This window comes from Arachis hypogaea, chromosome 15 (assembly GCF_003086295.3).
Source record: "Arachis hypogaea cultivar Tifrunner chromosome 15, arahy.Tifrunner.gnm2.J5K5, whole genome shotgun sequence".
Classification (NCBI taxonomy): Eukaryota; Viridiplantae; Streptophyta; class Magnoliopsida; order Fabales; family Fabaceae; genus Arachis; species Arachis hypogaea.
Genome location: NC_092050.1, coordinates 4,614,647 through 4,641,588, shown reverse-complemented (window position 1 = coordinate 4,641,588; position 26,942 = coordinate 4,614,647). Strand labels below are relative to the sequence as shown.

Sequence of the window (26,942 nt, the reverse complement as noted above, 5' to 3'; positions counted from 1 at the left end):
ATATTTTTACGTTGGTTGCCGAAGACCTAACACAACCCTCCTCCTTTATCCGGGCTTGGGACCGGCTATGTACCGCAAGTGTAACATAGGCGGAGTTGGGTGTTTTAAGGCACAAAGTGTTAAAAAGTATTTCGTAGTCCATGTTAGGTCTTCGCCCATATTTTTTTGTTTTGAGTCCACATATGAAAAGGTTAATCTTTCTACGATTAAAAAAAAAAACAGAATTATCATGAGCTTTTTTTTTTTCTGTCTAAACGGTATTGGGCTAACTTCTGAATTAAAAGATACAAGGTTGTTGGGCCTTTTATAGTAAATGCAATTTGAACAAAAAGAGAATAACTGTCCAAAAAGAAAACAGAGCAAAAATGTCAAAAACGGAGCAAATGAAAAAGCAAAAGAACAAAATGGCCCATGCAGGTCTCGAACCTGCGACCTTCGCGTTATTAGCACGACGCTCTAACCAACTGAGCTAATAGGCCAGTTGTTTATGGATATGGATTGAAACAATAATAAACTATGATTGTATTATGAATACAAGGTCCCCCACATACAATTGAAATTGCGAAATTCACAAATGACACGAGTGTTAATATAATATCAGCATATATTTCTGGAAAGAAAGACAATAATAAGACAACATAATCACTTGCTTTTTCTGTTGATTTCAATTAAGTAACCCATCACGATCACAGTTGAGGCAACTAGAAACCCTATAACTCCATGGACTATACGGCTATCTGAAACACGATTTGGATTGAACCCCAGCTCTGAGAGCTTCTTGTGTGACTCTGCATAATCTGCGAAAAAAGCATCCTCATCCTAACAACAATGTTAGTTAAAATCATTAATTACTCATCAAACTGTAATAAAATAATTTTACACGTGCATTCAATTACGTATCAACTATGACAGCAAAAATAACTAGTATTACGATTGTATAAACTGTTTTAAATTAATGTTTCCAACTACTAATTAATTAGAGTAATTAACTGTGTGAGCTTACATTTTTGTAACGCACTACATACTTGCGGAACTCAGGATCCTCAACTAGAACCTTGTCTGTTGGAAGCTTGAATGAATCTTTTGAATCCATTAGCTCTCTGTTTGTTAGTTTTAACAATTTCTATGAGATGATGAGATTTCAATGTAAAGCAATTATACATGGTTAATTGATTAAACAATTCAAGATGAAAGATTATGGCAAATAGTTATTACACAAAATAGGAGTTATCAAACTTCAAATGGTTCTCTGTCCATTGGCCTTCAAAGCCTGAGCGTTCTTTATGTGCTTTACCCTTATCAATCAATAATACAATGAAGTTGAGGTTAAATAATGTCTCCTTTAATTATTCAACTATATACATGGAAGAATATATATGGAAATAGCTCCTCAAGAAAGTTCACATTTAATATTTTCTTTTCTAAAAAAAAATTTGAGAATTTTAAATTTTATAACATGTAAGTGCTTTTGTCACATTAGATTTATTTGTCTAGATAAAAACAACCGGTTAGATTAAAATATAAATTTATGTTTTCTTTTTATAAAATTGAAAAATTTTAATGTAACAAAATTTTATTGAGAGGAAATGTGAAATTTTCTTAAGGTTTTATTTAGATATGATTATATTATGTATACATCAAAATCAATTATCAGTATAAAATATATATTAAAATATAAATATACATTAAAAATAAATTAAATTAAATATATTTATATATAAATATATTAATAATTAATTTTAGTGACTGATTTTGGTGTACAAATAATATTTTTAATTTAGATATATACTCTATATGAATAGCTTTGGAACTTACCAATGTATGGCCTCCGGATAAAGCCACTATGTCTTTATCAGTGAGACCCATGCGATAAAAGACATCCCTTAAATGCTGTGCATCTGAAATTTATTTTTTGGTATATATATCAAATGATTATATTTTTTTCTATAATTATTGTTGTAAATATTTGGACATACATGGTCAAGTAGAAACAGATACCTATTATTACTCAATGGCTAAATTATTTTTGTTTTATACTGTGATATTGCCTTGCCAATAAAAATCATATTAGCATTCCAGGGAAAAAAAAAACGCACAATCTTTTACCCGATAGGGTAAAATTGAATTCATTTTTTTCCTTAAAAAAGTTCTGGAGTATTATTGTATAGCAATTAACAAGAGCAGAGTTAATAACGAAACAAAAAATATAGATAAACAATTTTTATTTAATTAATTATAATTAATAATTATTAATTTTATATTTAAAAAAAATAAATAATTATTAATTAATCATGATTAATTAATATGAAGTGTAGCACTTATTGAGTGCCTAGTGAGATTGATAACAAAAAAGCAAGATCGGAGCATAACCAAATATAGTACGTACGTGGCAGACATGCATTGGATGAAATCATTGTCTATATATGTTGAGATCTGTAACATTAAAAAAATTGATGCCAGTTGTACTAGGTATATTGGTCTTTGAACATAAACAACAATCAACATAAGTCTATATGATAGGCTCGCCAAAGAATATAAAATAAAATGGTGAGGTTAGGTAAGATTGTATTAGATTAGATGCGAGTGAAGTCAATTTCTTAGGAATTATTTTTCTGGTTCAAAATATTTGTCTCCAAATAAAATGATATTAATATTTTAAAAATACAGTAATACTGGAGAGATAAAAAAATATAGTCAAAATTTATCTTATTCAATATTTATTAATTATTATTAAAATTAATAAATTTTAAAATAAATAAATAAATTTGACTGTTTTTTATTAATTTTTTATTATTAAACATTTTCGTTAAAAATAATTATGTTAAGTGTACATCTATTGGATAGTATAACTCAACATAAATTTACTGTACTAATTAATAATATTGCTCTTATACAACTAAATTAGTTAAAGATTATGGATGATTAGTCTATGAAGAAATCATCTCCTATTAACTAATACAGTAAATTTATGCTAAGTTATATATTATCCAACAACACCTAAATCAATTACATATTAAAATTAATTATTAGTGTAGAATATATATTAAAATATAAAATATATTTTAAAAATAAATTAAATTACACATATATTTATATATAAATATATTAATTAATTTTAATGTATATAATATATTTTTAAAAAGAATGATTCCTTTTTAATATCAAGTTGATGCTAAGTATTTCTTAATATTACTCATAATTTAATGTGTACTAAATATTAATTTTATACTAAGAGTCTCAAACTAACGTATTTTAAGGTAATGGAGAAGTAATTAACAAGACAGAGGTAGTAGATGGGAAATTTAATTGGCATGTTATGGTAAAAAACATTCAACACAGCACTACTATATATGGCATAAAATATAAAATACATACTCATACAACAGACCCTATAATATGACTTTATATATTAGTTAATTGATTACCCTTTGTAGCATCAGGAAGGCGCCCTTCTGGTGGAGATTCCAGTGAATCCTAGTAAATGAAAATAAAACATGACATTAATTAAGCAAATCATGTATTAAACCATTAATTAGTTAACAAAAAAAAACATTAATTATTATAGCCTCATATAGTATATAGTATATATATAGTATATACCTTTCTCCCAGGAACAAAGCGAATTGTTGGACCCCCGGTTACCTCTACCGCAATAACACCAGCTAGCTGATAATGAAACATACATAATTTATATTTATATATACAAAAAATGTAAATTAAGCCTCAAATTTCTTCAATATATAGCAATCTAACCTGGTAAAGATCTGCATATGAAACTCTGGGACATTTGGCCTTCACTTCCTCTGCCCAAAATAAATATTTTTATGTAAAGATGTTAGTTAAAATATAGTCCAATTTTATATTAATTATATTAAATGATTTAGTTAAATATATTAATTTATTTAAAAAAATTTAACTATTATTTTTATATACAAATATTTTTTGTGTAAATAACTAGATATTACATTAAAGAAAAATAAAAGATTAGAAGTTGAGAATGGATGATGATGGTTGAATTACCACAAAATTGAACAGCTGTTTCCAAGCCCCTGTTAGCTTGGTGATTCAATTCCTGTTGATTCCTAATGGAACCATTGGCACCTCCTGTTCTCGTCTTTGCATCATAGGTACCAGCATCGTGCCATCTACGCACATTAATTAATTCTTTAGTCATGAATGTAAAAATTCATATATAGTTAATTTTACGTGAAGTTAATAGTGGAAAGTCGTTAAATAGTAATTTAGTTAAATTTATCAAATTATTTAATAACTTTCGGTTATCAACTTTACATAATTGTGTACCTAAATTTTTTTCTTTGATTTGATTAGTGAAAAAACTTAGAATGGTATATATGAATTCTATAATATTAAAAAAATAATAATTTAAAATTATTTTATTTAATTTAATATATATAATTATATGTATATAATATTTAAAACAATAATGTTAGGGAACCAACTCTATATAAGCCAAGAATCAGCCAACTGGTAAACCAGAGGCACCGGTGACTTTAATCGGATGTTGCTACTGATAGGCACACAGATGGTTTTTTGATGATTTTGGATATGATTTATATGTTTCATGTGTTACGCATTAATAAAACATAATTAATTATATGGAATCAATTAATGAATAATCCGTGATTCTCTCCTAACACTAGCGTATCTTCTCTCATATTTTGAACGTGGTCAATAATAATTTAACAAACAAATAAAATTATAAATTAATAAAACTAATTATAATTAATTATGTTATTCTATTTTTTACTGATTATTAATTGGTTCCATATACTTTTCTATTTAATATTATATATTTATTTTAAAAATAATTAATAAATATAAAATAAAATAATTTTAAGATAAAAATTTAAATATAATTAATTTAACATAAAATTAATAATTAAAAATAATTAATTAATTTAATTAATTTGGCTAAATTTTTATCAAATATTAACTGTATATGAAATTCACTGCATAAGAATCTCTAAAACATGTGTGATATGAAATACGTACGCTAATCGGAGCATGAGAGGAGCGCAGTTCCTGGAGGAGATAAGAGCGCGTAGTTCTCGACGCGCCTTGTCTATCTGCTTGGCGTACTCGAAGTCAACTGCTACTCCCTCTTTCGCCATTATTCTCAATGTATATATGGATCGGAATGAAGACAGCTTTCGGGTTTTTATAACAACAGAAAGTGATGAGGAAGAAGAAGAAGATGCTGATGTATGTTTTCGTTGCAAGTAAAGCATTTCATTCTCCCTTTAATTTCATTATTACTTGCTTTGCTGCATTAACAGGAAAACTTTATCGTCTTTCAGTGATTCGCTTCAAACAATCCTTACAAGTCTTATTTTTGTGTATTGTATTAAATTAGAATTTTGTTAGGTAAACAATGATTTTTATAAACAATGAATTTTAAAATTGGTTCAAGTAAAAACAGATTATATATCAAATTATTCACTTAAATTTTAATATTAGAATAACTATTCACACACTTATTGAATTGAACATCTGATATATCTATTGTTCACATTGTTTAATATTTTTATTCTCTACCTATATTTTTCTATTAAATTATTAATAGCTATTAAGGGATTTATTAATTCATTCTTTTATTTAAATATACGTAGAAAAGATATAATTGAAAATTTGAAATAACAAGTAGTTTATAACTTAATGGTTGATATGTATACTAATAGTACTATTTTTTCTTCTAATATGAAATTATGATTTAAGGATTCTTTCTTATGGAAGAATTATTAGAATCGATTTGAATTGTAAGTTTAGAATTTATACAAACGGAAACAAAAATCCATCAATATCGGAATAAAGATCCTCCTCCTCGAATAAATAGAGATAGAGTAATACAAAGGTTTTCATCTCACAAAGTAAGAATGTCAAAAGGATTGATTCCTCTAAGTTTCCCTTTTAAATTTGTTGATTTAATTATCTAGATCATTTATATATCAAGTATATACAAATCTTCAAAATAGAGGCTTAGCCCATGTAAGAAAAATTTATCGGGCTAATAAATAGACCAATTTTTTTTTTGGTTTAAATATATAGTTTTTAATTTAAATAATTAAAAATAAATAATTTTTGAGCTAAAAACATAAATTTTTGACCATTTTCTGTCTTTCTAATAAGTTATTGGGCTGTTTTTTTTGTTATGAAAAGAAGCAACCTGTATCACCATAAAATGGAAGGAATTTTAAAAATTGCATTGCTATGGATCAGATATAAAATTGTAAGTTGCGTTTTATACTTGTTTATTTTTTTTAATTTTGAAATACACCAAATATAGCTTACCTTTTGGGTTTTTCATTTTTTTAAAATTTTGTTTTAGGCTAAAAGCAGGTTGCGTTTTTGTAGTCAGAAAATTCAAAAAAAATTTTAAACCCGCAAAATGCAGGTTGTATTTTGTAAGTGTTAGAAACTTATTTTTGGAAGTCCCAAAACGCAGGTAGCATTTTGTACACAAAATAATATTTAAATCCACATCTTTGCCTATAAATACGAAGTCCAGTTTCATTCATCTTCATCTTCACTTCTCCTCTTACTCTTTCTTGCATAAAGTCCTTAGTGGGGTGCTTTTTTGGCAAATAACTGTGTCAAAAAAATAAAGTTGGTTGAGGCTGAAGTTATGGAAGGTGTTGCGAATTTGAGAGTATATTATAACGGTGAGGTTATAACAAACACACGTGAAGGAGTGACTTTTGTTTGTGAATGTCTGTTGTCATTTGCTATTCCATGTACCATGAGTTTTGTCGAGTTATAAAATGATCTTTCTAATAACAATCAAAGCCACATTTTGAAAAGGGTGAGCAATCTTTTATACAGAAGTCCTGTGCAAGTATTTGGTGGGCTAATACAGTTTCAAATAATGCCCATCACTGATGATGCCAGTATGCAGCAGATGTTGTATGTTTATCAACAAACCCGATCTCACGTGCCGATGATAGAACTGTACGTTGAGTTTGAACAGCAGTAGGGGATGGGCACGGTTTGCGACGAGGTCAATGTTGATGAGCTCAGGGATATAGATTGGGAAGAAGATAATAATGTTGAAGAGGAATTCAAAGCTAACTATGAAGTCGATGATGAAAACGATGACAGAGACTTGGCAGGCAATCCGGCGGTGCAAAATGAAGTGAATGCCATTGTAAGCCAACATTCGTTTGGTGTTTTGTCTTTTATGTGGACTCTAGATCTCGAAGCCATGCATGTCCCGGAATTTCCTAAGTATGCGAATATGGGTATGTTATGATTATTAACTCAAGTTTCGTATAGTGCTTAATTTATTTGCCTTGTCTAACTGATGGTGGTGCGCATGTCGTAGGTAAAGGCAGCGTTGCGGCAGAAGATGGCGAGTTTAGTGTTGGAATGGAATTTGGTTCGAGAGAGTCGGTGATATCTGCAATCAAAAGCTACATCATCTCTAGAGGAGTTGATTACAATGTGTATGTATGAGTCTGAGCCGCAGACATTCTATGCGAAATGCAAGGGGAATGGTGCAGGGTGCGACTGGCTTATCCGAGCTAGTTTGATTCGAAAAAAAAGCTTGTTGGGAGATCAGGAGATACAATGGCAAGCACACGTATACCATGGGCACGATTTCACAAGATCATGCCAAGTTGGACTCAGACACAATTGCAGATGTCATTAGGCTGTTGGTCGAAGCAGACCCCTCGATAAAGGTGAAGTCTGTTATTGCAGAAGTTTAAGGCATGTTCAACTACACTGTGAGTTACTGCAAGGCTTGGTTGGCAAAGCAGAAAGCTGTCGCAAAAATTTTCGGTGATTGAGAAGTTTCTTACCAGACTCTATCAGTATGGTTGAAAGCAATGACAGTGAAGATGCCAAGGTCTCGTGTTCAAATAAAATGCTCCCCGTTTACCGTGAGAGTGAGAAGGTTCAAGGTGTAAGAGTTATGCACCGCATTTTTTGGAGCTTCTATCCGTGTATTGTAGCATTCAGACACTGCAAGCCACTAGTGTAGGTTGATGGCACGCACCTGTATGGAAAATATAAAGGTGCACTTCTGGTAGTGGTTGAACAATATGGGAATCAAAATATTCTGCCTATTGCATTTGTGATTGTCGAGGGCAAGACAGCAGATGCATGGGAGTTTTTCCTAACCAATTTGCGAAGATATGTTGTTACCATTGATGGTGTGGGTATTATTTCTGACTGCCATACCTCCATCGATGCTGCAATAGCTCGCAGTAACGGTGCATAGTCACCACCAAGGGCGTGGCACATGTACTGCATTAGGCATATCGGATCCAACTTCTTAAGGAGGTTCAAGACTCCATATTTGCATAAACTCGTGGTGAACACAGGTATTTCAACTCGCTGTTATGGTTCTATTCGTACTAAATTTGTGGCATCTGCTTATAATTAAATGGTTTGTTCAACAGGCTATTCTAGGACGGAGTAGGAGTACAACAAAAACTATCAAAGGCTTAAAGAGCGGGGTGAGGCATATACTCAATGATGCGATGAGATCGGTGTTGAGAGATGGGTGTTGGCATTCGATGGTGGTCATCGTTGGGGACATATGACGACAAACTTGGTAGAGTGCATAAATTCTGTCTTGAAAGATGCACACAACCTTCCTGTGACTGCCCTTGTCCGGTCAACTTTCTATTGGCTGAATGAGTTGTTCACTCGGGAGAGTACCGAGGATCATGAGCGTCTCCGCAACGGATTCACATATTTAGAATTTGCAACGAAGAAAGTTGAAGAAAGCTTCCGACGTGAAGGAAACATTGTGGTCAACCGGTTCGACAGGCGCAACGAGATGTTTGAGGTTCGTGAAATGTAAGATGGTACCATTTACACTGTTAACCTTGCACAACGACACTGAGACTGTGGCCATTTCCAGGTCGAGCGACTTTCATGTCGCCACGTGCTTGCATGTTGTGCCAACCAGCGTCTTGATTGGCAAGTGTACGTGTACGATGTGTACAAGATGTTTGAAATTCGCAAGGTGTACAGAGGCAATTTTGTTCCGATGGGTGACCCATCTATGTGGGATAGATACGAAGGAGTGAAGGTGATCGCCAATTGGACATTGAGGCGCGCGACAAAAGGAAGACCAAAGTCAACCTGCTACTTGAATGAGATGGATTCGCGTGATATGCGTGGTCCTCGCCAGTGCACTATATGTGGACGCGAGGGATATAGCCGCAGCCATGTCCTCATCGCGCAAGTCCAAGCTCCGCTAGAGGTCATTAGTGGTTAAGCTTTTCAATGTAACTTTGTTATGACCTACTTCACAATTATATGTTACTTTTTTTGTAATCTCGTTATTTAATTTTTTAGAGAATAAACATTTCGAGCCAAACAGAGTTATACGAGAACAAAGTTAAATATGTCAGAATAATAATACCGAACAGAAGTTTCTATATATAAGATATGACACTGAATACAAATTTGAATACAACACTGAATACAAGATCAACTGCAACAGACTACTTCTGTCATTCTGTGGTTCATCGGCGCCAGCCTCTTCACTTGCAACTCTATCTGATAGTCACAGGTGAATCCCATACTGCTGTGTGTACCACTCATAGTACACTGGGAGAGGATGAAAGTCAATAATCTTCTCGCCTAACTGCAATGTGTTATAGCGGTCAGATCTCCACCAGTTAACCTATTGACTGTAAATCTCTCTCCAGTCATGGTTCTGTGCTCCTGTCAACCACGTGCAATGATCACGACCAAGGTCGAACGCCGGACATGGTGGAAGCTGTTGCATCCCGAACTGTCGCCTAACTCAGTCTGTTGGGTGCCATTCTATGCACTCGAAGGACACTAGCCGTGACTGGGTGGAGCGCATAACCAACTGGCCAGCAAGGACATCCGAAACCCACTCTCCCATATACGGCCGCCATATAAACTGCACATTAGTTACCAAGAGGCCTATTAGAAAAATTATTCTTCTGAATAAAAACATTGGACATTAATGGTTACAACTTACATCGTCAACTCCCATGTCGTCGAGTCCTCGCCTAAAATGCGCAATAGGCCTCCGTATATATCGTGTATGTCGATGCCAATGACTCCACCTAACAAAAAATAGAATAATAATATTAATAAGAATAACAAATTAATAATAACAACAACAACAACAACAACAACAACAACAACAACAACAACAATAAAAAACAATACTTCGCGCAAGTGGAATACCGACGTTGCTGAGCTGATCGCGGGGTATAGGTGCCAAGAGTGGCATACGCTCCCATGTCCAAACAAAAAGCAATATCAGTGGACCGTCCATCTCTTTACAGTTGTATCGCGAAGCACAACACAACGTTATGTATAAGTGTGCCAAACTGGCTGCCCCCCAACTATATCCTGAAATTCGGTGGAAATCTCGAAGTAGCGGCAAAAACTTCGAGTTTAATAAAGTGGTTGACTTATCCGGAAACACTACTGTTCTGAGCATGCAGAAAATGTGCGCCCGAACGTACCGCTCAACAGACTCCTAAGTATCACAAGGCTCAGTGTCTCTGCACCTCCGAACCCATGCGATAGTAACCTTCCTCAACACGTGATCTTATGGACCGGACTCCTGACCAAAATAGGCAATGTAGTTCTCCACCAAAAACTGGTGACTACTGTCTGATCTACCAGTAACAGCCTCCCCGTTAATCGGGAGACCAAGAATATAGTTCACATCTTCCAACGTTACTGTCACTTCACCGACCGGAAGGTAAAGTGTGTGCGTCTCCGGCCTCCAACATTCCACCAAGGCACTTAGTAGTGCAGCATGACCTCTCATTTCACCTACTCGCGAAACATGTTGAAACCCAGTCAATGCTAGTGCCTCTGTCGCTACCTCGTTAAAGGTATCTAGTGTATTGAGTTTTCTGGGCAACAAATTCCTGATAGCCTGCAATAAGTAAAAAGATAATTATTAAATTCTAAATAATAATAATAAATTATTAAAAAATGATAATAAATTATTAAAAAATAATAATAATTATTATACAGTATTCTATCATCATCATCATCATCATCATCATCATCATCATCATCATCATCATCATCATCATCATCATCATAATAATAATAATAATAATAATAATAATAATAATAATAATAATAATAATACGATAACTAAACAGTATTATTACTATTATTATCTTAAGAAATTATTATTATAATAACAGTAACAACAACAACATAATAATAATAATAATAATAATAATAATAATAATAATAATAATAATAATAATAATATTTTATGACTACCGGTATGATAAAATACAACTATTATTCATATCATAGGCACAACAACAACAATAATAATAATAAATTTATTAGTCAAAATATATCAATAAAAAACTTAAAAATAAATATATTTATTTATCGTAAACTTAAAAAAAAATACTCACCAATTGAGGATGATTCAAATATTCAATAATGTGTTCCTTAAGTAAAGTAAAATTACGAATCATTTTTCCTTCTTCACTAAATAAAGCCTCAAACCTTCACTGATTCTTCCTCGTCACAAACTTACTCTCTTTCACGCTTAACCCCAACCCTTTCACTCTCAAATCTCACTCACAGCATGTAATATGAAAGGGAAACTGAAACTCTGATGGCCTGCATTTTGGTTTTATAGGCAGGCTCCACCACTTTCCTTTCCACGTGTCACACATGCAGGTGGGGAGACTGCCAAACGCAGGTTGCATTTTACTGTGCACCTGCCAAACGCATCTTACGTTTTGGAGCTTCGAGGTGTTGGCATGCAGGGGGCACAGAGACACATTTCGAAGCTGCGTTTTGTGGTGCATGCAGCCTTTTTGAAATCACCTCAGTCAAAACGTAACCTGCGTTTTGCAGGTTACTAAATTCACTGGTTCTACATTTGTGGATTACTCACCATGATACAATATTGTTGCACATCACGTTTTTAACTTCCATAAATAAAATAATTTATGAAGTTATTGAATTAGAATTTGAGATATTTGAGTCAAATTAATAAAAAAATTGTTAACAAACAAAAGACGATATAAAAGAAAGGAAAAAATTATGAGAACAATTTTAAACATGTTAAACAGATCAATTTATTTATTTCATGAGTCATTCTATTTTAATTTATGTAATATATTTTTGCTGAATCTGTTAAATGTCTCATTTTTACATGTTCATTTAAAAAAAATTGGTCTATTTAACAAATTCACCCCAAAGATTGAATCAATTTTTACATCTCTATTGATACAGAAGAAAGAAGATAAACAAAAAGATAAGGATTTAAACTGAATACGAAAAATACATTGAAATTAAAATAGAAAATAAAAGATAAATTGAAATTGAATACAAAGAGAATCACTCTATTTTTTACGCAATTCCTTGACGCAATAAGAAATAGATTCCTCAACCTAACTTGTCCACATCATAGTTTGAGAATTAGATCGAATTAGACTCCACAACCTTCTATCCAATTCTCTGATACAACAAGAGAGGGAAGACTCACTCAACCTCACTTGTCCGCATCATGATTTTTTCACGAAACCAAAAAGAAGTTTTCAAACCTCTAATTACTGAATCTACGATTATAATAGTTAAGGAGCTATTTATAACCTCTTATTGGGTTAAAACAAAGAAAATCCTAAAGCCCATAAACATAAAGTCCAATCTAGTAACTAAATAAACATAAATCAAAATACATTAAAATAAACTAATAACTTTTAAAAATATTTGATCTTTTCGTATCACAAATATTTAAAACATGTATCACCTATCATAGAGACTTACTAAATTCTATGACATATAAAATTATAATATAACTCTTTATTCTATTTCAATAAAGATCCAAATTAGAATTCTAGCAATTATTAGTTTTATACTTTTGTTAATATGAGATTTTAACAATATCAACATAAAAAGTATGATTATTGATAATATATGAATAATCTTATATATAATATTTAGCTTTATGTGATTTTTTAATCAATAAATTACAAATCTTTATATCTAAGTTAAATTATGTTATAGATTATATTGCGTTGTTTTTATTATTTTTGTGTTAATTTTTTTGGAAATTTTTTAAATTTTCAATACAAGAAAAACGTTGAGTATCCTCAAATTTATCGTCGAATTCATCAAATAAATTCAATGGTAATCAATTTGCTATCGAAAATCATCAACCGGTATAAACTCGTCGGTAAATGATTATCGTTAGATTTTTTTCGTCCGACGGTAATTACCATTGAATTTAGTGACGGAATATGGTGAATACAAAAGCAGATCTTGGTGGATGTTACTGTCTTCCGACGGTAACATTTGGCGTCACTTCATTCATTTTCCTGCCATATTATCACCGGATTCATACAACGGTCAAACCGACGGGAAATATTATTTAAAATTAAAAAAAATTAATGTTACCATCGAAATATTCCGACGGTAATCTCAACTGTTGTGTTTTTATTTTTTTTTAAATTATCTTTTTCTGTCTATTTCTTGTGTGTCTTGATAATTAATGATTAAAATAGTACTTCAAACCTTATGTGAAGTACGAAAAATTTAAAATACAAATACCGAATGATGGTAATTGAAATATTTAAAACAATGCTAACTATATTACATTCACAAAACTATGTTTACATTCAATGAAATATATATTACAAATATGCAAAGTTTCTTAAAGAAATACATATCATAGAACTATATTTACATTAACCCTAATCAGATTCATCATCTTCTTCCTCTAGTTCATCATCCTCTTCTTCCGATGTAATTTTTTAATTATCATCGAACTCGTCTTGTTGCTGTGAGGGATATCCAGACGTTAGTTGGAAGTTCTCTGAACGCGACTAGAAGCAAAGACTCAATGAAAACGTAACAATCATGGCTCTTCAACCCAGCAAGCCTACCTTATCACACGTTTGCACACCTACTCAGGTTAGAGGCATAACCATCAGAAAACCTCAATCCTCTAATCCACCTACAAACATTTTGCCTCTATTCTTTTGTTAGAGCAAACATCGCATTTGGTTTATTCCACCGCCCGTTATCAAGTCTCCTTAAGTTCAGATCTGGCTGCCTGCAAATGTCCATCAAGTCTAACCGCGTCTTATCGTTATTCTTTGTTCGTTCATCGTTCATTACTGTGTGCATGATATTATCAAACATGTTTTTCTCAATGTGCATCACATCAAGACAATGTCGAACCAAATTGTTTCTCCAATAAGTTGACTCCCAAAATATACTCTATTTAGTCTAATTATGCTCCCTGCCATATCCCGGAGGTCTCAAACTTGTCCTATTTTCAATGTTTTTTGGGATTCTACTGATACGATGCCAAACTTGTCTATCACTCATCTACGCGGATGTCTCTTGGTGTTCAATTGCATTTATTTTGAACGAATCTTTATTACACCGAAAAGGATGATCCATGTCGAGTAATCTTCGATAGCAATCAAACCGTAAATTTTTACCACTACTGGTCAACCAAAATGCCTTTGTATCTTCTATACAAATAGGACATGCCAAACGACCTTAAATGGACCAACCTGACAATATCTCGTACGCAGCATGTAGTTGGAAGTTTGTCTTCGTCGAAATATCATATGTTTCAACACCTTGGATCTACAAGTCCTTTAACTCATCCACCAAGGGATGCAAAAAGATATCTATTTTGACATTTGGATTGCTTAGATCAGGTATGATGCAAGTTAGGAACATGTACGGATCCTTCATGCATATTTTGGGACTCATGTTATATGGTGTTACGACTACAGGCCAACAAGAGTACGTGTTACCGAAATTGAAATTCGGTGTGAACCCGTCAGAGCATAAAACTAGTCTAACATTTCTCGACTCGCTCGCAAATGTAGGATGGATGATAAACCCCATTTTTAGGGTTTATCTTGTATTGAATTTAGAGTATTTTGATAACCTTTTCTCGCATTTAGCCTATGAATTAGCATGGTTTTGTTATCTCTCCCGTATTTGTGCTTAAGTGTAAAAACATGCTTTTTAAGCCTTATTTTGATGAATTCTAATTTCTCCTTGATTCCATAAGATGCCTTGATGTGTTTGCTAGTAATTCCAGGGTTGAAATAGGCTAGGCATGGATCAAAGGAGCAAGGAAGAAAGCATGCAAGTGGAGAGAAGCACAAAAGCCAAAGAATTGATCTCGACTAAGCACGCGCACGCGCACAAGACGCCCGCGCGCACATTGCAGAATCGACCAGGGACGCGCACGCATACCGTGCGCGCACGCGTCGTAGTCCGCACGTGATTCTGTTATTGCAACACGTGCCTGGCGATTTTGGATGGTTTCAACAACCAACTTTGGCGCCAAATTGCATATAAGAACCAAGGATTGAAGGGGATTAATACACATTCACATCCATAGACTCATTTAACAAGTTTTCTTAGATATTTTTAGTTAGTTACATTTATAGAGAGAGAAACTCCAACCTCTCTCTAGGATTCATCTTCATTTTCTCAATTCTCAACCATTCCTTGGTGAGATCTATTGCAACTCTCACTTTACTTTATTCATGTTGTAGATCATCTTCTCTAATCTCAATTAGTGTTTGTAATTGTTCAATTCTCATAGATCTTAGATTTAACTTTGTTGTTTTGGATTCTATTAATTCATTGAAGATCTCATTTTCATTGTTGTTCATTGTTGATTCTTGTTAATCTCTTGTGTTGAATCACTTTGATTCTAAACCTCTTCTCAATTTTACTATGTCTTTCATTCTTGCTCTCCAAATGTTTGAGAAAATGCCAACTTTAGATATGGAGTAGCATCCCCTCACTTGGCCTAGTGGTTGAGTCATTGGAGACACTTGAATAATGGATGTCAATTGTTGATTAAGGATTGAAAATTGCTAATTGACTTAGAGTGCACTAAAGCTAGACTTCCCTAGGGTAAGACTAGGACTTGTGACTCAAGTTAGTTACTTTTACTTGACTTTCCTCTATAATTAGGGGTTAACTAAGTGAAGCAATACTCCTTTGTTATCACAATTGAAGGAAGCTATAGTGATGGAACTTCCAATGTTCAACCTTGGCCAAGGCTTTTAATATTGATTGATTGTTGTTTTCTTTTATTAGCACTTTTATGCCACACTCTTCAAGCCACAAAAGACCACTTAACCAATAACATGCATCCTTATAGCATTCCTAGGGAAGAACGACTCGGGACTAATACTCTCGGTTATAGATTGTAGAATTGTTTGATGATGGATTTTGCGTCGGTTTAGACTATACTACGACTGATTACTCGATAATTTCTATACCGGCAAAAATTCATTCATCAATGGACCCGATCGAAATGCTTATAGGCTTCTCCATGTGACGAGTGTGTCATGATTCCATCATCTCTCTTGTTATTACTATGCGAGGTCATGTAAGGGGCCGAACTCATCAATGCATATATACAATCGTTTTAGCCTAGAGATTAAGGGTAAGTAGTGCATCTATTTCATTGGAACTCTCTTTAACCGGCATTTACCAATCTGTTCTCAATTGACTTATAACCTCGATGATTTACAGATTTTGCATTCAGTTAGGTCTACATCCCCCTTGTAATATAGTGTACACCTATTCAAACAACAATCAATTTTCAATGAATTTAGACCCAATTTCAAAACTAGCTTCTTTGCTTCGTAGTGGTTTCGGGGGATACCAGAGGTCCCGATAGGTACTAGTTCGTTGCAAAGGGTGGCCTACTTATAAAAAACTCTTGCGTATGATTTGACTTCAACTTAATAGTCATAATTCTAACACATGCAGGCAACTCTGAATGAACATTTCCTTTAAACAACGATCTCGTAGCAAATTCTAACAGATAATAAAATATCTTTATCTCTGAGTTAGGCTCTTGTTTAGCCTTTTCCTGCTCTGTAACATTTGTTGCATCAAACACCATCTTATTATATCTCTCTTGGTTAGCCTCCCAAATCATGTCTTCCATGTTTAGTTCTCTTTCCACCCGAACCCTCATTAGTTGACAGTCGAACTTATTGAAATTCAAGCCAGACCTGTTAATTCCCTGTTCGTCCAATTCTCCGTGTTCCATCCACATCCAATACTCATCCTTGAACCCGTTACGATAAAGGTAAAGCGTTATATCTGTAGGTCCTAACCACTTAGTCAGCCAACACTTTTCACACGAATACCTAGATACCCCTTCAGACCTAAACGGTTCCATGCTGAATACATGCCCAACAAATGCGTCAACCCTCTCAAAATATTTAAGTTTTAATCGCCCCGTCCATCGTTATCTCTATCATACATTCATAGACGATAACTTGGAATCATTTTGAATCACATACCCTAGAATTCGACAAACAAAACAAAATTATTAACGTTTTTACAACTTCCGGCAGAGCATACCCTATAATTAAAATATTCTGCAAACCAAACAAGTTTTAAAACAAATCGCACGAAATTTTAGTAGAATTTTCCCTTAACTCAGAGACATCCATCAAATAAATATAACAATTTTTACAAAGAAAATAACTGCAAGCATATATTAGAACAAACACAAATTCAATAACATATCAAATCCTAACCGTTCTAGTGCGCAATCCCTTATAACTCCACACTTTTCTAACAAACAAGGATTTCGAAAAGGCGCCTCTACGCGACTTTCTCCTACTTTCGTCCTAGAACGCTATCATAGGAAAAGTAAGTCGAACATAAAGCTTAAACAATTGATTATAGTTAGAGATAGAAAACCTACTTGAAACACGGATGCACAGAATACAGAAGAAGCGAAATCCAATTAATTTCAGAGAAATAGCATTGTCCTAATAAAAAAAAAAACTTATTAAACTCATAAGGTGAAACTAATTAATTAAACAAACTACACAAAGTCAAACACTATTAATCTCACCCTACTTAACCTACATTAACTTAATTATAATTTATATTTACGTTAAATTAAGATAAAAAAAATTCTAATAAAAAATTATATTACCCTATTTTAATCAATAATTTGATAATAAAATACATAACAAAATCTTATACTAAAAAAGAGAGAAAACTAAACACCACAAACGAAACCCTAACCACAAACTCCATTACCATTATTTAGTCAACAATTTGAAATAATACCTAACCCTAAAGTCACAAAAAAAAAAAGAAAAATAGTAAAAAAAAAACTATACTAAACCCTAATCACAAATTTCATTACACTAATTTAATCAATAATTTCATAAACTATTTAACAAAAACCCTAAACTCACATAAAAATCTTAATAAAATTAAAAATCTATGCCAAATTTATCTTTGATGGTGGCTGCGGAATGCTGGAGCAATGGTGTTTCCAGTAGTGACGGCGACACAGATGACAGTGGCTACCAAAAACAGCGGCAGCGTTCCCAACCTCCCCAACGATAACACCAGAGGCTCTAGCAGGTGACGGTAACGCTAGCAGCACCTCCTCCGATGGCGGAGCACGAGGAGAGAGAGAGAGAGAGAGAGAGAGAGAGAAAGAGAGAGAGAGAGAGAGAGAGAGAGGACAAGTGAAGGAGAGGGTTCGCATTTGAATTTTAAACCAGTTTAATCCGACGGTAAATTGGTGAAACACAGCGTTTTATTAAATCGATTTACTGTCAGCAAAATCCGACGATAAATTTCACCGGTAATTATGGCGCCAATAATATCATATTTCGCGTCATTAATTACCGTTGGATTTAGCATCAGAATATAAAATTTGACGGTAAACATTTTTAAGAAATGTAATCTATTTTGTATCCAATACAAAATTCGCTGGTAATCGTTGACGTTAAATTCGATGATTCTCGACGTTTTTCTTGTATTATTTTATTAATACATACATATATTCCTTCCTCTACAAAGACCGAAAAGGCTGAATTTTAAGAAAGATGAAAATAAAATTTTACTGAAACTTCACATATTACTCCGAAGTAATTAGCTAAACTAAATCTGTCTTCCGTAGATCAATTAGATTGAAGTGTATCACTGACTCACTGTCCAGACTCAATCCGACCACGATGCTTTTCATGAGTTTTTAACTCTTCTTGTTATTAAATTTATGAGAGGCATGGAGGTAATGTTTGTTTTAAAAATTAGAAGATATTAAAATTTAATATTGTATTTAGTAATTTGAGATTGAAAATAAAATTTTAATTATTAAATACAAAATTTTAATTTTTTTAATATTTTCAAAAAATAAAAATATAAAAAATTAAAAATTCTAAAAATAAAAATTAAAATTTTAACAATATTTTTTTAATAATTAAAAATATTTTAATAAATATTTTTATTTTATATTTATATTTATTTTAAATCAAATATAATATTAAGATATAACTTAATTTTATATATTTTATATTAAATATAATATAAAATTTAATTTAATTTTAATTTTTTATTTCTGTATTTTGTTTTTATCTCTCCATCTTAATCTCTCCTTTAAATATAGCAGTAAAGACACTACCGAGAGATGTACAAAAATTTAATAATCATAGTATGAATTATGAAAGGTTAAATTTATTAAAATATATATTACTCTAATACTTCTTGTCAAATATCTAGCTATCAATTATAATAGGAAAGAAAATGGTCTACCTTATGACTTATGAGGGAGGATGTTGTTCTTAAAACAATAATTAAGCTCATTTTAATTTTATTTAATATTTAAAAGGATATTTTTTAAAATATTGAAAAATTATCTAGATCAATGATCATAAACCTTTGAGTATTCCTCTGTTGCAAATTAACACCTAATTCTGATTCTATTTTTGATGAATAATTCTTAATTCTATTTAAATTCACTTTTTGATGGTTATTACTGCATATATATGACGCTCCTAAAAATTAAAACTTAAGAAATTATACTCACCATGCATGTTCTTTCATGTTATGTACACTGAATTTTAACATTTATAATAGCAAAGTGGGAGAAAAATATATATATTTCTTGCATTTTTTTTACTAGACTTTTTAATAATTTTTTTTATTATTTTAAAAATTATTTTTGTCAAATAAAATAGTTTTTATTTTTAATAAATATATTAAATAAAATTCTCAATAAATTTTATTTCAAAATAATTAAATTTTTTAAAAGATATTATTATAAAATAAATAATTTCCTTTTATAAAAAATTAACTTATCTCAAAAGCTTCTAAACAATAAATATTTATCCAATTTAAAATTTTTAAAAATAAATTTAAATATTTAGTCTCCAATATATTTCAATTTACTATATTTCTTGTTATTTAATACAACAAAAATATTTATGGCTGATATATCCATTTTTTTCCATACTCGTCTCTCACTAAAGTACTAAACACTTTGGTTAACATTATCCTCTAAAACCAAAATAAAACAGTATATATCTAAATTAATCTCTAATAAATTTTGTATAAAAAATTTTTATCGTTAATAAATTATATATTTTTTTAAAAATAATTGAGAATTACTTTTACGAGATAATTTAATTTTTTATTCCTTATAATAAAATGTTTGATATACATATTAGACAAATAAATTTATAATAAATTTTATTGTAAAATAATTTAATTTTAAATTTTACTAATTTGTGTTTTAAAAATATAAATTAAGAACATAATAAAAAAATATTTTATTAAAAATTATTAAAATACAATTTTTATATTTTTAATACATCAAAAGTTTTAAAGAATTTATATTATTATATTTTTAAAATATAAATCAACTTAATTTTTAATAAATATTATTATAAAATAAATTATTTTTGTTTAAAAAGTTAATCTATCACAAAAACTTGTTAATAGTAAATTTAAAAAAAAAATCAAAATATTCAATTTAAAATTTTTTAAGGATTAATTTTGATGCTTAGTGAAAATAAAATTAGTGTCTTTAACTCTTTATGGAGCAGGCTCTCTGCCCAAAGCTCCATTGTCCCTGTCTGCTACTATTACTGCTTAGTACTTACTACTCCTTCCTCCTCCTCAAAAACAAAAGTACCATTCCCAACCACTCCTTTTACCTCTTCCCCCTTCCCCTTTCTCTTCTTGTCTCTGCTCCATTAAACACACTATGCTAGTTTAGATTCAACTGGTTTCAACCAGAGTAAAAAAAAATATCTACCTCTGAACTGTGAAAGAAGAATGGCTTAGACCCCAAAAAGAAAGTGCCTTTGAGCCACACTTCGAGGCTACTTTTTCCAGAACGAGAACCACCCTTCACTGAGACACACTTTTCTGCATACCATTTTTTATATTAAACAGCAAAAAAAGAAAAAGCAAGGAGCTTTAGTCTTGTGCGGAAGCAAGTTGATCTCTTGAGGGAAGAAGGAAGAGGAAGAAGAAGATGGGGTGCTGCCATTCGAGGATAGAAAGAGAAGAGACAGTGTCACGTTGCAAATCAAGGAAGCGTTACATGAAACAATTTGTTCAAGCAAGACACGCTTTTTCCGCTGCGCATGTTATGTACATTCGTTCGCTTCGTGCCACTGGTTCTGCTTTGCTTCAGTTCGCAAACGCCGAAACTGAAACCGTTGTTTTTCACCATCTTCACCACCACCTTCCGCCGGACCCTCAGCCTATTCTCCCCTCTCCTCCGCCGCGGGCTCCGGCTCCGATGCCGCCTCCTCCGCCTCCCATGAGTCCGAGCTCCGACACTTGGACGACGTCAATGACTGCATCCCCTCTTCCGCCGCCGCCTCCTCCGCCGCCGCCGCCGACTTCCGGTTGGGATTTCTGGGAGCCGTTCATGCATCAGCAGCAACAGGCGCCGCCGCCGCCGTCTTCGAGGTCGGCGACGGAGGAGGAGTGGGAGGCGGCAACCACCACGACGGGGTCGGAGGTGGTGGTTATGGCGGGGGGAGGCGGTGGTGCGGCGGCAAGCGTGACGGCTCCGCCGTCGATGGTGAGTGGGTTCTCGAAGGGAACACAGAGCGAGCTTGCAATGGTGGTTTCAAGAAACACGAAAGATCTGGTTGAAGTTATAAAGGAGCTTGATGAGTATTTTCTCAGAGCCGCTGATTCTGGTTCACAAGTTTCGTCGCTGCTTCAAGTTCCAAGTTCTGGTTTTTCTCATCAGAGCAAAGGAAGTAAGAATCACAAGCATTTAACAAAAAATGGGCTTCTTTTATTCTTTTTTATTATTCGCATTGATTGTTCAAGTTGGTCTTTTTCTTAAAACAAAAAAAAAATGAACTTTTCTGAATTTTGAAGGGTGTATTTTGTTGTGCTTGCTGTTTGTTTGTTTGATCCTAGGTAAAGTGTATGGTTATGGATGGCCGTCGCTGTTGACATGGAGTTCGAGTCCGAAGCTGAATGGATTTGGCAAGTTGGCTGAGGAAAATCCTCTTTCTGTGGGTGGTTTTGGGGGTAATACTGTTGGCAGTGGCGGCGGCGGCAGTGGTGGTCACTGCTCAACTGTGGAGAGGTTATATGCATGGGAGAAGAAATTGTACCAAGAGGTTAAGGTATGAAAATAGATTTTCAGTCAGCTTCTTTGGATGTTTAAATAATTAAAGGAAAAAAGAAAAGTAGATGAAAATGATGAAGATTTCTCTTTTTTGGAGCATAAACTTGATGTGGGTCTGCCCATCCAATAGGACTTCTCTTTAGTCTATTTTGTGCATTTCCCTTTTTGGTGTCAAAGGCAACATTGATAACAGAAAAACCTCTCTAATAAGATCTAAAATCAGTTGAAGAGTAAGTCCTGATTTCATATTAGATTGATTGATTATGTGATGATTTCCGCCTAATATCCGGGGACGCAATGGTGTCGATTGATTCATGTATCCGACCCCAAAAAGTGGGACAAGACTTTGTTGTTGTTGATTTAACTTCACATTGTTGTGTGCAGAATGCTAAGATAATAAAGATGGAGCATGAGAAGAAGGCAGCACAGCTAAGGAAGTTTGAGTTGAAGAGGGCTGACTATGTGAAGACGGAAAAGACAAAGAAAGAGGTCGAGAAATTAGAATCACAGATGATAGTTGCCTCGCAGGCCATTGAAACCACCTCCTCCGAAATCATCAAATTAAGAGAAATAGAGCTCTGCCCTCAACTCATTGATCTTGTCAAAGGGTTAGTCTTCTCATTTTTTCTGATTTAGTATATTTGAGAGTCCATTTCAATTTTATCCCTAGATTTTGAGTCTGTAGAATCTAGCGTGGCCTTGTAGAACTATCAAGCACTGAGAAGAGATTGCATGTTGTTGCCATTGAAATTCTTTATCTCAATTCTCATGGAGTCAGGGGAGAGGGTTGAAAAGTCAACTGCTAGGATCAGTATCAGTAATAATACAGTCTTATTTTGTGCTTCTCCCAACATCCTTGACCATGATAAGTACTGCGTGTACCGTTGTCTCTTTTTTAATCAAACTTAAAATCATCGCATATATTGCTTCTAAATCCCTTATCATTATGTAGTATATGATAAGATGGGATGTTATTTATTTTTGTATTTTATTTGATTAGTTTTACTTTGACAAGAAGTACCATGCCAATAACTGTGTGTTGGAGGATTAAGAATGTTGTACCACTGTTCCTATTAGGTTGATGATTCATTTCACAATGACGTAAATTATATTACAGAGTGGAACATTTTGATTAAGGAAAAATTTTAAATAGAATTTCTAATATCCATTTCACCTAGTTCTCAAATGAGATAATAAGATCTCTTGAGATGATTGTTACCCATGTTAAAAAAAATGCTCGCATGTTGTTATCTGATTTTAGAATCAGAGAAAATAGATATAGATATAAGAAACTTGATCTTACTCTTTTCCTTTGATTATTATGGAGTTATTACTCTCACTCAGAATCTGGTGTGTCCTACATTGGCAGATTAATGTGCATGTGGCGGAGCATGTATGAATGCCATCAAGTTCAAAAGCACATAGTTCAGCAGCTGGAATACATCAATACCATACCATCGACTACCCCAACTTCCGAGATTCATCGGCAGTCGACTCTTCAGCTTGAGGTTGAAGTACAGCAATGGCACCAATCCTTCTGCAACCTCTTCAAGGCTCACAGAGATTATATCCAATCCCTCACAGGCTGGCTAAGGCTCAGCCTTTTCCAGTTTGGCCGAACCCCACTGAGCAGAACTACCGAGGAGTCAAAGATATATGCCCTCTGTGAAGAATGGAACCTCGCTGTTGATCGCATACCAGACAAGGTCGCATCCGAAGGAATTAAAAGCTTGTTGACTGTTATTCATGCAATTGTAGTTCAACAGACAGAGGAGCATAAACAAAAGAAGAGGTCAGATTCTGCATTCAAAGAGCTCGAGAAGAAGGTTGTTCAGCTTCGATCTCTTGAGTGCAAATATGGTCCATACTCCATGCCAGAGTCCTCTGGTACCATGCGGACCAAGGACCCCGTCAGCCAGAAGCGTGCTAAGGTGGAATCTTTGAGAGCGAAGGCCGAAGAAGAGAAGACTAAACATGAAAAGGCAGTGAGCGTAACACGGGCGATGACATTGAACAACTTGCAGATGTCATTCCCCCATGTTTTTCAGGGAATTGTGGGATTTTCAAATTTGTGCACTGAGGTTTTTGAGTCTGTATACAACAAGGCCAAAGCTGTTGGACAGGAACATGAATTGAAAAGAATATTGCCATAGGAGAATTGACATGGATGTATAGATGATCCCCTTGCAAAACATATCTATAAATTGTACTTACACCTAGTAATATTATCGGGAAGGCAAATGAAAGAGTGCAATGTAATTTCACTCAGTATTTTTGTATGACTCATTTTAGTGCTGAATCCTCATAGCAGTGGAAGCAGAAGCTGCAAAGTTTGCTGGGCAAAGGAGCTGAATGAACTTCGGCTTAGAATTTCACTTGGTTTGTTTACATTGTGCTGTTTATATAACACATACTTGATAAATGTTGAAATTAGGAGGAAAAGTTTGTAACCATGGTTTTGCTTTCCTTTTAGGATATGCTTATGTTGAGTGAATGTAACATGCTTCTTAAGCTGAGGCATTATTTGGAATCAGAAAAAGTTAAAAAATTCACTTGCATTGTCATTAATGCATTAGACGACCAAATTATCAACTCCAATTTTACTATGGTTGCCTATATTTTGGTCATGCAAACTTTAATATATTAACACTAAAAGATCAGCAATATTGTGATCAAACTGTTTATAATTTTGTAACACCTAGGATTAAGCTGTGATCAAAGTAGTCATTTCCTATTGGATGCATTAGCACATTTGCTACGCAACCATGTTAATCTTTTATCGTCTTTGAGAGACAAAAAGATCTCCCTTAAAATAGGTTTGCTGAAGAGATCTAAAGCGGCAAAATATAGTTGTTGATCAACACCTTGCATCAAATCCAAGTCCTTAATACAGTCAGCCATACTATATCTAGCATTATATTGCTCTATGGCAGTTGCCCTCATCTTTGAAGCTGCAGCCATCTCCAATATTGCTTCTGTGATGGCATCGTTCATTCCTTTTCGCCCTCTTTTGCGGTTGGAAGTTGCTGCAGCAGCAGGTGTGCTAGGTTGAGGTGTTTCAGGATCATTAGCATCATCCTCATCCTGTGATCCGGACAAAGACTCTTCTTGATGCATCCTCAAGGGCTGTGGACAAAGAGGTCTAGGAGTATGATCAACCTCGGATACAGTTAAAAGCTCATGCTTGCCATTAGTTGCTGGCTCAGAGAATATTGTGCATAGTTCTTTGAAGATTGGGCAGCCACTGGTTCTTAGTGTCTCAGCATCAGCATGTTTCTGTAATTCCAAAAACAGTGAATAAAATATTTTCATCAAGAACAGAAAACATAAGTAAGGAACTCACCTTGATGTATTCAGCCCAAGTTTCATCACTGGCAGTTATAGACCCTGTGGCTTCATTCCAACTAAAATCACTTTGATCAAGAATGGATTTCACAGTAGAATACTGCCTCCTCAACACTGAATATCTGTTCTTGAGTTGTTCCTTGTCCCATTTCAAGCCTGTTTTGTTGTAAAATCCATCACAAATATATTTCCATGCTTTCTTGTTGAATAAGTTGTTGTGTTTGTTCCCTTTTTGTACTTGATCAACCATCAGCTCTGCAAGTATCTTGGTGAGTGGCGTCGTCCACCTTGCCCTCGACTGTTCCTGCTGCTGAGCCTCCAGTCTTTTTGATCTGGTAACATGACCTGCCATCTACAGTCACACACATGCAAGAGAATGTCAATAACAAGACTATGAATAATGAACCTATGTTTATCAATAACTGAAAGAATGCAAGACAATAACAAATATTTCAAAACCTAAATTCCATTGCCATAATTCATTGACACCTTGAAATCAATGAAAAAGGCCAAATGCTCCACTTTTTTTTAAGTAACCTAGTTATAACTGATGATAATTCCTGTATATGAAGTCAAGAACTCTCCAGTCTCCAATACATAAAAGTGATTGATCAGCCAAAAGTTGCAAACAATTCAAACATGCCAATTCACTAGGCAAGCATAGCAGACAACATGAAATGGGGAAAAGCCAGAAACTTTACACCATTCAGAAGCAAGGGTAGCAAATGCATATCGAGTCACGCATTATATTCTGATAGAATCATGATTTCAAATAAAATAATTTAAGAAAAAATGTTTCTTTTTTTCCTATTGAAAACCCTAAAGCAGAGGGAAGAAAGTAAAATTACCTTAGAGAGAAACCCGCGATCTTCCCATTACGATGAGATTACAACAATGGAGGACGCGCTGAGAATCATGGAAAACAAAAACAAAACCCGTTTGCGAAGAAGGGAAACTCCAAACAAGCCACTTGGGCAAAGTAAATTTCTTTAATGATGATTTCTTAAAACATATAAATGAAATTAAATTATCATATTAAAATAATTTAATTAAAATTAAATTTGGATGATACAATTAAGATTAGATAAAAATTCACTTACAATTATTCTCATATCAAATTTATAATTAAAAATTGTTAAATAATAATTTAATTAAATTTATTAAATCATCTAAT

General features: G+C 33.4%; 3 protein-coding genes and 1 non-coding gene across 5 annotated transcripts; 1 reads left to right on the top strand and 3 right to left on the bottom strand.

Moving 5' to 3' along the window:
• Positions 1-405: 405 nt before the first annotated feature.
• Positions 406-479, bottom strand: TRNAI-AAU (transfer RNA isoleucine (anticodon AAU)). The gene has a single exon. It is a non-coding gene; the product is annotated as a tRNA-Ile (tRNA).
• A 19-nt stretch (positions 480-498) lies between these two features.
• On the bottom strand, positions 499-5,279 carry LOC112747725 (L-ascorbate peroxidase 3-like). 2 transcript variants are annotated; one of them, XM_025795905.3, is made up of 9 exons: positions 5,014-5,279; positions 4,021-4,145; positions 3,754-3,803; positions 3,601-3,666; positions 3,426-3,474; positions 1,816-1,898; positions 1,216-1,295; positions 1,004-1,100; positions 499-819 (listed from the first exon to the last, which is right to left on the bottom strand). In XM_025795905.3, exons 1-9 carry the CDS (start codon positions 5,247-5,249, stop codon positions 643-645), a joined length of 963 nt encoding a protein of 320 aa, XP_025651690.2. In that variant the 5' UTR covers positions 5,250-5,279; the 3' UTR covers positions 499-642. The 2 variants fall into 2 exon arrangements, with proteins under 2 accessions (XP_025651690.2, XP_025651692.3); XM_025795907.3 differs by having other exon boundaries at positions 499-797; positions 5,014-5,165.
• A 15,604-nt stretch (positions 5,280-20,883) lies between these two features.
• LOC112747720 (protein ALTERED PHOSPHATE STARVATION RESPONSE 1-like) lies at positions 20,884-25,008 on the top strand. The gene is made up of 4 exons (XM_025795901.3): positions 20,884-22,043; positions 22,210-22,421; positions 22,808-23,031; positions 23,793-25,008. The coding sequence occupies exons 1-4, from the start codon at positions 21,302-21,304 to the stop codon at positions 24,574-24,576; spliced, it is 1,962 nt and encodes a 653-aa protein (XP_025651686.1). The 5' UTR covers positions 20,884-21,301; the 3' UTR covers positions 24,577-25,008.
• A 33-nt stretch (positions 25,009-25,041) lies between these two features.
• LOC112747723 (L10-interacting MYB domain-containing protein-like) lies at positions 25,042-26,765 on the bottom strand. The gene is made up of 3 exons (XM_025795903.3): positions 26,617-26,765; positions 25,767-26,120; positions 25,042-25,699 (listed from the first exon to the last, which is right to left on the bottom strand). Exons 2-3 carry the CDS (start codon positions 26,118-26,120, stop codon positions 25,148-25,150), a joined length of 906 nt encoding a protein of 301 aa, XP_025651688.1. The 5' UTR covers positions 26,617-26,765; the 3' UTR covers positions 25,042-25,147.
• Positions 26,766-26,942: the final 177 nt, after the last annotated feature.

What these genes read in the sequence shown, in the direction of transcription:
- LOC112747725 (XM_025795905.3), bottom strand. Translation starts at nt 5,249, where the DNA reads ATGCTTTACTTGCAACGAAAACATACATCAGCATCTTCTTCTTCTTCC. An exon ending in CCTCTCATGCTCCGATTAGC is followed by an intron (nt 4,146 to 5,013) that starts GTACGTATTTCA and finishes TAATGTGCGTAG; the next exon opens with ATGGCACGATGCTGGTACCT. An exon ending in CATATGCAGATCTTTACCAG is followed by an intron (nt 3,667 to 3,753) that starts GTTAGATTGCTA and finishes TTTCATTATCAG; the next exon opens with CTAGCTGGTGTTATTGCGGT.
- LOC112747720 (XM_025795901.3), top strand. Translation starts at nt 21,302, where the DNA reads ATGGGGTGCTGCCATTCGAGGATAGAAAGAGAAGAGACAGTGTCACGT. An exon ending in AATTGTACCAAGAGGTTAAG is followed by an intron (nt 22,422 to 22,807) that starts GTATGAAAATAG and finishes TGTTGTGTGCAG; the next exon opens with AATGCTAAGATAATAAAGAT. An exon ending in CTCATTGATCTTGTCAAAGG is followed by an intron (nt 23,032 to 23,792) that starts GTTAGTCTTCTC and finishes CTACATTGGCAG; the next exon opens with ATTAATGTGCATGTGGCGGA.
- LOC112747723 (XM_025795903.3), bottom strand. Translation starts at nt 26,120, where the DNA reads ATGGCAGGTCATGTTACCAGATCAAAAAGACTGGAGGCTCAGCAGCAG. An exon ending in CTTGGGCTGAATACATCAAG is followed by an intron (nt 25,700 to 25,766) that starts GTGAGTTCCTTA and finishes TTGGAATTACAG; the next exon opens with AAACATGCTGATGCTGAGAC.